The sequence below is a fragment of the Protopterus annectens genome, chromosome 9.part0, assembly GCF_019279795.1.
Source record: "Protopterus annectens isolate FY-2018-M chromosome 9.part0, PAN1.0, whole genome shotgun sequence".
In the NCBI taxonomy this organism is placed as follows: domain Eukaryota; kingdom Metazoa; phylum Chordata; order Ceratodontiformes; family Protopteridae; genus Protopterus; species Protopterus annectens.
In genome coordinates this window covers 1,277,799,980-1,277,813,466 of record NC_056743.1, presented here as the reverse complement: position 1 = coordinate 1,277,813,466, position 13,487 = coordinate 1,277,799,980, and the positions used below count along the sequence as shown (strand labels likewise).

The 13,487-nt window shown below is 43.1% G+C and overlaps 1 protein-coding gene across 1 annotated transcript in view; it reads right to left on the bottom strand.

The window, feature by feature from the left end:
* Positions 1 to 13,487, bottom strand: part of NCAPH (non-SMC condensin I complex subunit H) — a gene marked incomplete in the record, with an annotated part of 906,630 nt that overhangs the window by 828,431 nt on the left and 64,712 nt on the right. Inside the window, 1 exon segment of the mRNA XM_044084212.1 lies at positions 7,899 to 8,104. Within this exon segment, the coding sequence (XP_043940147.1) occupies positions 7,899 to 8,104 (206 nt within the window).

Here is a 13,487-nt window from a genome sequence, read left to right as displayed (position 1 = left end):
GCAGCCCTGCAAGAGGCCTCCAAAGAATCAAAACCACATTGCAAAGTGTTTTCCAACTTGTTGAGCTGAATGCAATAAGTCCTGTAAATCTTTATTTTCCACACAGTCAGAAATTATCATTTTCTGTTTAAGCAGTCCCATGATATGCTGCTGGTATTTAAGCATATGAAATTGACAGTTTAAAGCCCGGATTGCCAAGGTTGCAGAAGTGTAAACCTTCTTACCCCATCTATCCAGCGCCCTGGAATCTCTATCAGAAGGGGTAAGATTTTTAGCAGTAGAGGCCTTAATGCCCTTGGGACCCTGAGAAATGGTTTCAGGATCTGCAACTGGATTTCTGAAAAGGAATTTGTGGGAGTTAGGAACCCTGTAGTATCTCTCTGGCTTACAAGGAGCCGGAGGCAGATAATCAGGAGCCATACTAGATTCTGTAAAAACATAATCAACAATGTCTAGGACAGGAGGTGTAGCCAAAGGCCTATGTTGAGGAAGAAGAAAATCCCCAAGTCTCTTTTTAGATTCAGAGAAATCCTGACTTTACATACCTTACGGGAACATTTCCACTGGGAAAGTTTCCCCAAAAGAAAAATCCTCAGGGGGAGAAGCAGAAGGAATGAAATCTTCTGCATCAGAGTCCTCATAAGTAGTTATAGACAAATCCTGTTCATTAGAAGAGTCAGAAGAAATAGAATCCTGTTCAGAAGATTCATAATCAATGCCTTGCCTAGGCCTCTTAGAAGAGGGGGGGGGGGTGTTGGCTACCTCTGATCAGAGTAATTAAATCTTCAACCATTTTGATCATTTGTTTTTTAGGCATAAGGGCCTGCACATGTGGCCCAGGCGTTGGTTTTTTAGATATAGATTTAGATTTCGGCCTTAGTTTTGAAGATGGCATCAGTCTAACATACAAATCTGTAGGCCTGAAAACACCCTCAGAAGCCGGTGCCTGCACAGTGGCTCCAGACCCATCTAAGGTAGAGACATCCGCGGGTTCCATAATTGAAGCATCTCGCAGCATACTGGACTCCGAATGGGTCTCAGTAGAGGCCTGCGAATCAAAAGTAGCGGGTATCAGGGGCTGTGAAAGTGCCTCACTGAGTACTGGCGACTGGCTTAGGAGAAGCACCGTTGGCAGTTTTGGACCTCAGCGGCCTGTCTCTATCTCTGCGTTTTTTCAGAAGTTCGGTAGTCGGATGGCTAACCAACGACATTTCTGGATAATTAAACTGAGAACAGAAATATATAGAGGCACAAATATACAGACAACGGATAGTGCGCGGATTAAATAAAGCACAAAACCGACAATAAGGTACATCATGGTCAGGGCCTAGGCAAGGAATACAGTACGAATGAAAATCTTTAGGAGATATTTGCTTTCCACAAGTAATGCAATTATTAGCTTTTACTGACATCGAGAAGGAGCAAGAAAAAGTTTCCCCAACCAGGTACTTAGCTTTTAGTTGAAGACTTCGGTTCTGAAACTTGAACATGAAAATTCAGGAGTCGGCCGACCGGCACTTGCGAATTGCTTTTGCTTTGGGCACCACACGGCAAGAAAGACTGATGTAATGGGGTCAGCTGCATGTTTTATACCCCTGATGACCCGACGTCATGGAAGAAGGGACAGCAACTGAAGCAGGACCCAAGACACTACTTAGATGTGTCTGGAGCCACTGTGCAGGTACCGGCTTCTGAGGGTGTTTTTAGGCCTACAGATTTGCATGTTAGACTGATGCCATCTTCAAAACTAAGGCCAAAATCTAAATCTATATCTAAAAAACCAACGCCTGGGCCACATGTGCAGGCCCTTATGCCTAATCAGGCCGAATGAGGGCAACCTGCAAGCAGATTACCCAACTGTAATGATTGCAACAGTGAAACACGAAAAACAAAGCGCAAGTACTTGGGGGGGGGGGGGGGGGGGCAGCTATCTGATGGCTCCTTCACTTCTCACATGAAGTACTCTTCCTCTTGTCCTACAAAATTAAGTCTACAAATTGAAATTTCTGCGACTGCTGAAGCAGTGGAAATGTGGTGTCCTCTGTGTCACTATCACAACCTTATGGGGGGAAATTTGGGAAGAGAAACTTAAATTCTCCTACTCACGCTTACAGAGAAGTGATCTCTACCTTCTCAAAAGAGGTCTCCCTCTTCCTTTTACCAGAGGGAACTCCAGGGGGAGAAGAGTTTGACTGTGGTTCTATATGGCTTGAAGGAAACCCTGAGCCTAACAGATTCACAGCTCGTGGATAATCTGAAATATGGTGGTTGAAATAGAATACCAGGTATCAGAGTACTAGAAATCTACAGAGTCTGAGGCAGGTGACCTGCATCTCATCTTTCCTGTGCTTTTAGCTGGGGCATTCTAGATGAAAGTTCAGAGGACAAATTTCTTAGGCTTCCACTTCACAACCTTCTACATCTTTCCCTTACCAAAATCATGGGTTGTCTGTCCTCCCCTTCCAAGATAATGAAGAAGGCCTTTTGATACAGGTACCTGCAAAGACAGCTCGACTATGGTTAAAAGCCCATTGGGGCATGCTCAGTTCCTTTGGCGCAACTAACTTCAAAGGCCTCACGAGTCAGAGACATATTGAGTGGGGCTGAAAAAATGCCTCATTGGGGCCTACATCCTTGCGCCAACTAAAGACTTCAGATGCTGGAATACCATCAGCCATACCCCTTTCCACCTTCTCCTTAGATCACCCCCATCTCCCTTGAGTGGCATCACAGATTGAGGACAAACTTGAGGACACCATGATGGACCGAGTGCAGGACTAACTTCTTTCGATTCAAGTAATTTCTGAAGGGTCTGCTTCAAGATTTTAGGAGTAAATTCCTGACAGACCATGCAATCGTCTGTGATATGATCGCAGCCGCATGCATGTCTCTGTGGGAAACCTACCTACAAAGTGAGCTTCCATTTTTCTTTGCCCTTGCCATACCTTAAACACATAGCCAGATGTCAGCCTATATAGGTCGAACCAGGCTACATAGTAGGAGATAAGAAAAATCTCAATCATGTACTTACCAGTTCTGACATTGGGAGCAGGTCAAGCAGACTATAGTGGCATTGCAAATATAATAGGACCACACTCAGGCACAATCAAAATGCAAAGATGATGTATACTCTGCAAACAAGAAAGACCTAAAATGGCATTGGCATGTGTCAGTTTTAAACAGGGAACACCCTAGTATGTCTGACATAAGGATGTCTGCCACATCTGGAAAGGTACTGAGATTTGGAAATCAGGACAGACATCGAGCTGCATTCTCTGTAGTTAGGCCTACTGCACCAGTAATCTAAACATAAAAACTTTGTTGTATAGCCTCAGGTCACAATTTCTCTTACCCATTTGCTTGAAAACATGCCCGCTCCCAAAGGGGGGGGGGGGGGACAACCCAGGAGACTCCCTCACCCAGTAGAATTGGAAAGAACAGGCTAAAGGATAGGATAAGAGGACAGGATATTTTGCTTTAGGTAGCACTGGTATTTCCCAGCTATCTGTCCTTTTTTCCATGGCCTTGCTACTGGGCTTTGACTTTTCCATCTATGCTTCTTGACTTCAGACCATTTTTTTGATCATTTATACCGTTTCCCCCTTGTCAGTTTTTATTAAAGTAGCCACTGGTCAAGTTTAATAATTCCTTAGACATCTAGATTTAGAGAGGTGATGTCCTTGCTTCAATTATGGAAGAGCTAAAACTTTTTCTATATTGAGAACTAAGAAATACTTTAAAACAGTCAATTGCCATCAGAAAAAAAAAGGTAAATTCTTAACCATGCACATCTCCAAATCTCTATTCTAATGGAAACCATCTTCATATCTGCAGTTAATGCAAAGTTTTACCACTTAAACAGCAGTCTGACTGGGGAAGGGCAGAGATCTTTTGTACTAGCAGCACAATTTCCTATATTGTGCACAAGCCTTAAGATTTTCTACTCTTCTACACAAAGACTTTAAATAAAAAGTTTCAAAATAGTCATTGTTTGTTATAGCAAAATCCTCTCCAAGATAAAAACCCTGTAAATGATGGTCTATAGGTAGGAATTTATTTTCCACAGCTACATCTTTTGGTGATTTTTCAGGGACATCATTAGACACTAAAATATACATTAGTCACTTCTACACTAACAAATATAAAAAAAAATATTGACAACCACCAAAAGTCTAAGAGTACTCATTGCTCCTGAAGCTTTGTTTGAAGTTAATGCTGTATTCAAACAAGACTTTTCCTTTTACTTTTGCGGTAAAATTAACTAAATAAAAAATGAAAGTGGGGTTGCTTACTCTTCTTTATATGCCCGAGTTTCTAGCCAACACCCTTGCTTTAAGAGGCAAGTTTGATTTCTGACCAGGCTTGCAGTCTGGCTAGAACAAAAACATCACCCTACTGTTAATCTCTACTTATGGATGAAACAAAACTGGCGAGACTAACAACTGAAGAATCAAGTACTGATGTGGTCAATAAAAATTCTCTCTTACTTACCATGACCAAGGCTTTAGCCTTCTTAAACAATAAGGCAGCACGGTGCTGTGGTCTGTAGGACCTGTGCTGAACCAAAAAAGTATCTCCTATAAAGAATTTTCTCTTGGATGCTTACAATTTCATACTGCTCAGCAGGGACTTAAGAAGATCTGTGCTTTCAAAGAGCCTCTCAGGCAGTATCTGGGCAATTACAAGCTGTACAAACCATCCCTGAGCACAGGTTCCAAAGGTAAGATATCCCAAAGCTCTTCTTCCTCTCCCTAAATATTCACAGAAAAAAGCAAGGGATGCAGATCCATTCTTGTCGAGTTTCATGAACCTGAAGATTTCTCCAAAGAAGTGGTCATCTGAGGCAAACTATAGAAGCGAGGTCTCAGTCACAGAGACATCTTGCAGTTCTTTCCAGAATAGAGAGAAAGGGGAACAACTACTCTGCCTTGGCTGTGGTGTGCTTATGTATGGTCAAACACTCACAAAAGTGTGCATTACATTCAGTCATTTGGGTACTGTGTTTCAAGGCACAGACACTATGGTCATACATAATGTTTTGCAAAAAGCACAAAAGGCTTGAGTAAGGCACATCACTGGCAGATGACCACTGTGTAAACTAACCTCTGCAATTATGGTATGAGCATATTTACTGGTGTAGTGCTGACTACTGGAGTCCGGTCTTCAGAAGCCCAAAGGCCAGCTCGACTTACAAAGCTGCTCTCCCTCTCCTCTTTGGCCTTGTGGACTCCTGTCTATGCAGAAGATAGACTATTGGTAGGATACACAGATGTCTACAAGCACCTGTTCTGATCTTCCTTGACATGCCCACAGGAATCTGGACCGAAAAAGTGCCACAGCACAGCCTATGAAATAACATTCAAAGGATACAAGCCCTCACTTAGGGGGCACTCTAAATTAAACAATGAGGAGTGGTGTCTAACTGGTTGTGTGTGTGTGTGTGTGTGTGTGTGTGTGTGTGTGTGTGTGTGTGTGTGTGTGTGTGTGTTGGGGGATCAGAAGATGGGCAAGCATGATTTGGGTAGCATTTCTGGCCTTTCCTCCTTTTAGCTTCTGTAACGCTATGGATTAAGGCTTTTGCAGGGAAATGCACAGATCTACCCAGTTTATGGAGAAGGTACCTGCTTCCCAGGTCTAACACTACTGGCATTCTGGTGCAGTTTCTGAAAAAGCATAAAGTTCACAAGCATGGTCCACCATATCCCCACAAATATGCCCATGTTTATCATCATGTGTGGGGATCTATTTCCGTTTTGCTCAGCTAGTTTTCCAATACTTTAATGATGCAGTAGGATGCAAGTTGCCCAAACAATCAAACTGGACTCCTGTGCAGTTTTTCATGTTTACAAAGCTAGCCTGCACAACAGGTACAAATGAGTACTCCCCCATTTTCCGACACATCACATTACTGTGATGCTGTTTGTTTGGATTTGCAAGGTTCTCTGTTGCCAAATGGGCTTGAATGCTTTTATGGCTAGAATCACTCAACTCCTTCATGTAGACATGTTTTCTGAAGGCCCTATCCCAAACCCTCTGGATTACTATCTTCCAGCTAGGCTCTTTCCTGCTGAATCAGACCAGTCTGTGGTGAGGGTTTGAGATTTTTTTTTTTTTTTTAAAGAAAGGTAATAGTGGCATGGAGTGAGACAGGCATTGACCACAACAGCAGGCAGCTCCTATTTCTTTGGTACCACAGCAACTTCCTTAATTCACTCATACAGTTTTGCCGGGGGAACCATCAGAATGCAAAAGGCCATGCAGCCCAAGACCCCAAGGAACTCTGCAGTGATCTTGCTCTGCTCAGAGAATGTCAAGTAGTATTGGGACAAAGGGAGGAAGACCCTTTGCTACTCTGTGTCCAAAGGTAGCCCTACAAACAACGCATGCCTCAAGGATGAAAGGTGTGCCTTTGGAAGATTTAAAGAAAAACCCAAGAAATGGAAGCAATTCGAAGTAGTACAGCCTTCTGCATCTCCTCTAAGAATGTTGCCCAAGTGAAAATCATTCAGGTATGGGTAACAGCAGATGCCCTTTGCCCTGTAATATGCAATTACTAAAGCCGGACAATTTGCAAAGTCCCTGAATGCAACAGACAAGACAAAAGGCAAGGAAATGAAGAGCTGGCTTTGACTGGGATAGCGCACATTATACCTTGGTGTAGGGAAAAGAAAAATATCCTTGAATGACTGCATGCTTTTCTAAAGTTTCAAACTCCTTCTGTGCAAGTGGCCACAAACAGAAGCACCTTAAAGGTTCATACAGAAAGTCCTGGTAACGGAGGCTGCTTGGGTCAAGTATCTCTCTCTCTTTAGGTCCTTATTATCCATCCCCACCTGCCTTATTTCTCAAACTGTTAAAAGACTCCTAAAATTTAAACACATGAAACTGGCAGTTAAAAACTCTAATAACCAGAGTGCCAGAAGTCAGTCTCTTCTCCCTAAAATTGAAGAAACTTGTCTCCATGTCATGTGGAATACGGTTCCATGTTGAAGCCACAGTAATTCTTTGTCTGGAACCCATGGGCATCAACTCTGATAGCCAATAGGTCCTTATAATTTACTGTGAGAAACATGGACCCTAAATCAGTCTGGCTTCCAAGAAGCAGGTAGCTTGCAATCAGGCTCCCAAGAGGCAGTATTAAATGCATCATCTAGGACTTCCATGACTAGAGAAAACAATCAGTGGTTTGAGTTAAGACATGCCCAAAATAGTCCTACAACAAATCTGGTCTTGAAAGAATTCTTCGGCTTCCTTGTGAATATCTCCTTTATTCTATAAAGAGAATTTCTAAAGGAGATCCTCCTCTGCAAGTGACGCAGAGGAAAAAAGATGGGAACATTTTGCACCTCAAAAGGCCAGCAAGTGAATATCTAACTCTGAGATATCCAAATTCCTCTGGAGAGGTAGTGCCCTTTTCATTTCAGCAGACAGCACACTTGGTTTATCAGAGAGGGGCTGTCTGGACTAGAAAGGACCTTGGTATTCTCAACCAATACATACTATACCAGTGTGGTTCTCGACTCATGATCTGGCAAGTCACACACCCGCACACACACTTCTAAAGTTTTTACATTTTCCATATCAAAGATCAAGTCAGAAATCTGAACTCTGACAGAAAACTGTCTGGCGCTTTTCCCTAGCCTGGCACATAACTTAATATTGTGACCCCATCCCAAGACACATGCCCCAAACAGCAGATGCTGAACTGCAGGAGAGAAAACCCTCAACAATTCATTAATATTGATGTCATGTTGCACACTTTTAATTAAGTTCTGTACATGGTTCTCTGCTTCATCAGATTTGCTGCTGAGGAAGACTTTGGCTCAATCCTCTATCCTATTAAGAGACAAAATAAAACAAAAAAACTTCAGTCAAAACAGAAATTACTTGGACACTACCTGCAGTGGGCTTGATCCTTTGCAAAAGCAGTACGACGTTCTCCAGTCCTCATCAAATTTTGTGAATTGTCATATGAATCTCCATCAAAGTCATCCACCATTGATATACCAGCACAGCAGGTTTCATTATTGTCTGGTTCAGGTTCACCATTAACATCAAACACCCGTTCACTTTTACGAAACTTCTCCAGCATAACTGCAGCAGTCTGGAAAAAAAAAATGCAGTAGCGAGTGGCAAACTGCAACTTCAGGAAAATTCTACAATTTCTAGTAAATTGTATGGCTCAGTCGTTTTACATAAACTTCTCTAATTATGTCCATCAGCCTCATATGGAGGCCAGTCAAGTTTTACAACCACTGTAGTAAACAGAATCCTAAAACCTGTTTTAGGGACACCAAATTCTACAACTACTTACATGACAAACGAGGCAAGTACCCTATGCAAATTTAGGTTCTGTTAAGTTCCAATACCACTTCTTCAAGTGCAACATGTACATACTGAGTACACAATAAACAGTATTGAGAATTAATCTTCACCAATCCAGTGATCCAGTCACAAGAATTCTTGTTTCCAAGAAAACTCAAATGCATGCGATGTTAAAGCACTGTGCTGTAATGTTTCCATAAAAATGACCTCACCAACTAACCAGCCTCTAGAGACAGGGAAATAAATATGCAGACATTCAACTGTTTTGTTTATAGTGGATGTGACTAGAGGTTCTAAGAGTCATCCATAATCACACAACCGCTGTTTTCTGACAATTACAATGCTCCCCATACCACTGAATTAGGCAGTCTTCATGAACTTATCTGCAAGACCGTGTGCATCAAGAGCTGTACAACAATGTGCTTAAGTTGGCAATGCATTGTTTACACCAAATGCAAAAATGTGCCAGTGTCATGTGACAGCTGGAATACATCCCCATTGCTGTACATGGCACATCATATTAAGACGCAAGTCATCTGGAAGGGGAAATGAGCAGAGGTATCTTGTAAGGTGCCTGTCATGATTGTCTGGCAGGTAGAGAGACACAGGCACCATGGTCTGGATTGTGGCTGTTGGCAGCACATCTGCTGCCATGAAAGTCGCAGCCATGAGTGTCAGGGTGCACATACTGTCACAGCATGTGTGTTCCGATATCATTAGACTGCTGTAATTGGACTAGCTTTACTATATGCAATGCACTTCGCCACAACTTACATTTATTGAACTACCACCCATACCCTTTCACCAGCACAATATCATGCACCACGTCTGCTCAAGAAGCATTATAGAGGACTTTTGCAATATCCACTAAGTTTTAGGAGTCTATCCTACAAGAATAATACCACTAGGTATATAATGCCTTGCCCCACTATTTTCAACATCCAAAACACACCTGGATTCCACTAGTACTTCACAATAGAGTGAACGCAAGGCATGAACACTTTTACCTCACTGCTCAAGACAACTGAACAGTGGTTATTTATATATAACTGGACTAGGGGATCCAGTGTTGGCAGGGTATAGCTGGTGATACTTGTAAAATGTCATTGCAACAGCGTGCCAAGTGTGTTACATAAGAAATCTTCAAAATGCCAACTGTGTGTTTTGACCATCTAACATCTTCTTTTCTCTCTCACAATATCTAAATCTAGTGTTGTCAACAGTATGCAGAGGTGTGTGTGTCCCAAAATAATCTTTAACCTTTAGAAGACAATGTACGCATGGGGTATTAAGAGCAGCTATCTATCCAGGGAGGTCCTTAGGAGACATTGTTTTGACTGAGGGCACAGTCAAAGTACTGACCCTATGGTGAAGCCCTGGGTGCTACATGCACAGCATCATACCTAATTTAAGGCATGCTTCCTTAGCTGCAAGGAGATCTGAGTTTGAATGAGAATGGAAGACTTTCTACAATTCCAACTGTCTCCAAAGTGCTTCAAGATGTATTTGTGGCATATTAAAATGTGGTTTTGGCAATTCAGGACTCACAGGGCAGGGCTGCTGAAGCATACACTTTCCTAAAACACCAGTCTAGCAAACTGCTCTGTCATTTGGGAGACTATAGCTACCTGGAGCCAAGTCTGGTTCTTTTAGAAGATTCCAGAGACACTACGTCTGTGCCTGCAATAGGATTTTTATATTGAAATTTGAGACTCCGGGAACCTTTAAAACTAACCAAGTCTTTGTTGTGGGGGTTGGGTGTCTGGCTCCAAGCAGTTAGCTTCAAAAACATCCAGGACTCCTAAATGGAAAAGTGGCTACTAGAATAAGTGGACCAAGTATCAAAAGTTCCAAAGTTCTCTTCTAGGAAGAGAAGACTTAATTTGCCAATGGAAAATGTCTCCCTCTTTCTAATGGCAGAGACCATCTCTAAAGGGCAGGTAGAGGAGTGAAATAAAGGCCACAGTTACTATCTGGGTCAAAGAACAGGGGAGATTTTATACTGTAGGTCCACCTCTCCCTCATCAGAATCAGAGAAGCCAGACTCCCCCCCACAGGAGACATCTCTCCTTTCCTTTTGGAAGGTTGGACTCCAGACACAAGGATCTGCTATTATTGTGGCTCCTGGTCCCTCTCTGTACTAACAGGGCCAGAGTTGCTGAAACTAAGGTGGGGTCAGTGTCGAAACTAAACAAGCTGTCTGATCTGACCCTAACGGAGGAAAGGCAACCAGTTCCAACAACCTCAGAACCGTTGGGCCTTAAAGAAGAAACAAGTGCAACTGAGCCTCAGCTCCAGGTCAAGGGCCCGAAACAGAGTGATGAAGCCTAATTGCATCGGCACCTGTAAAAAGGACAACTGTTACAACTCTGCAGGTCTTTAACTACAGACCGACCAGAACAACAGAGCCAATAAAGCCACCAACAGAGGCTTGGAACATTGCTGGACAAGAACTGGAAAAGCCCAGATCTGGGGAGAAGAGATGGATTCTGGAGAAGATTCCTATGGGGTAGATAACGTCCTACGTGAAAGAGCATCTTTGGACAACAGGAGGCTAGGGACAGACACCAGGAGAGACAGCCTTCCCTGCAATCAGCGCCAAAGGCCATCAGCTCAGAGGAGTCTGAGCTGATGGAAGCCAAGGGTCTTGAGACATTTGGATCCAATGGACCAGATGAAAAGGGTGCCTAACACTTTCAATCTCCCTTAGCTGCTTTGGGGTCCTTTGAGCTAGTGACCCCAATCAGACTTCTCCCCCTTGCTGGAAGGAGCTGAAGAATTGCCAACTGGAAGTCTTCCCTTCAGGACTAGCTTAACCTCTCATTAACAGCACAGGTACCAAAATCCTCACAGATGGTGCAAGGGGAATCCAGAGAGGCAGCCCTAAACAATACACCAGGGAGGTGAGCTTGTGCTCAAAACTACACATTTGACACGCTTATCCATACTAACCTAACAACTAGATAAAACACACACAATGTAAGAGAAACAGTACACACACAAACACACACACACAAACACACACACAAACACTATATGGGTGGAAAAAGCCCTACTAGCAACTAAACCACAAGGCCCTCCCTATTTTACTCTAAACTGCAAACGACTACACTTACTAACTACAATAAACGCACTAAAAAGGGTAGAGGCCCTAGAAAAAGTTAAACATTAGAAAAGATGCACCCTTGGCTGAGTAATCAACCACACTGATATCCAGGAAAGGAGGCAAATAAGATCTGGGGTAATCCTGAACAGCATGGAATTATGGGTAAAGGAGACCAAGCTCGACAGGCACATCTATGATATGTGGCAGGTCTTGGATCCAAGTCAGATCTGATAACTCACAGCTTGAATCCAAGTGGAAAAAACATTGGATCTGCAGACAGAAAAAACTAACACAGAAGCCGGACAATTAAAAAATCTGAAAGTCAGACTTGTAGAAGTATACACTTTTCCCCCATACTGATCAATCATTTTCCCATCCTTATCAGACAAAGTAGGATTACAATTGACTAGGTACTTAGCAGCAGTGGGATCAACTAAAGCTGTAGCTGCTGGTTCAGGTTTGGCAACAGTGTATAAAATTTGAAAAGACTGAGGAACTTAACACAGCCTGGCTTTTTAAGGACAGCTAGCTGGCTGACTATCAGGAAAATTGCAGGCAGTAACACTACATCTTCTAAAGCAGACAAAACAGTAGGCATGGGTATAGGACCTGAAAAACCCTTCTGTAACAATTCATAGTATTTTCTGACGGACTGAGAAACCTGTGTGTTCTTCCACAGAAAACACAGACACATTTAGGAATAGTCTGAAAGAGAAGAGAGAAACATCCACAGGAATAAATCAAAAAATGACCTCTTCTCTGAGTTCCTATGAAAAATCTGAGGGAAAAACCCTGCATCAGTCCCTGCATCTTCCTGTTCAGATTCAGAATCTTGAATCATTTCAGGAAAAGTGGTATCCTTCTTTCTTTTACCAAAAAACTACTTTACAAGAAGGATCAATAGCCTGAACTTAACTCTTAGTCAGACCCAATAAACTACTATCCAAAGAGCACTGAGAAGGAGTATATACATGATAGGTTTTCGGTTTCTTTGACGGGAGTAAATGGGGCCAACCACATTACTAATGGCAGCAACAGCTTCCACAAAAAGGAGCACAGCTTTCAGACAACAGGGAAACCTTCCCCGTCCCCTCTCCCAGGACCAACTAGTGGCTCTCCCTTGTTCTCTGAGGGGCCCCCAGCAGCTTAAGAGAATGTGGCTAACCCCAGGCGAAACCGGCTGTAGGTGCCAACATCAGAGGGATCTAGGGTAAGAGATGAGCTGCCTGAGGTACACAAAGTGGCCAGAACAGAGTCACCCACCTGCTGCTGAGGCTAAATGCCAGCCTGCTGTGGTAGCAAAGTCCATTTGCTTATTTTTTTCTTTGTGTGGCTAGAATTAGTAACAACTAAGGGAAGACTACTCCATTGTCAAGCTGAAAATGGCTTCTCTCTCATGGGGAAGACAAGCAGCAAATGCCAAAAAATTAGAAGTTATGTACCTACCATAACGTTCCATGTTAGTTGTCTTCTCTCGCCTTCTTTTTTGCTGGATGGGTTCGGAGCCGATCCTCGGCTCCGACTCGGCACTTGCTAAGCTCAAGAGCCACTTCCACCAGCTCGAGGTAGCCCCATATCCCATGATGCAAGGCGGGGACTACCCAGATCTCGTTTGGTAGCTAGAGGAAAAAAAATAACTACTATCTTCCCCCAAGGGAAGAAGAACAACTAACCTGAGAAAAACTGTAAAGGGAACCCGGGTAACTAAGTGCAGAGCTAACTGGTGTCCAAGGGAGAAATCTCCCAGAGAAGAGGACAGTTAAAGGTCTGTCCAGGCTAGGGGGACAGGAGGGAGGGACGCAAGAAAGAAGGCGAGAGAAGACAACTAACATGGAACGTTATGGTAGGTACATAACTTCTAAATGTTAAGTTGTCAATCTCGCCTTCATTCTTGCTGGATGGGACAGCGTCCCTAGCACCTCTATCCTGGGTGGCTCAATGGAACAGACTCTTGAGAACTGTGGAACCAAAACTCGCCCTGTCCCTGGAGGCCAAATCCAATTTGTAATGTGAGACGAAGGTATGAGGAGTGGCCCAAGTGGCTGCTGCACAAATG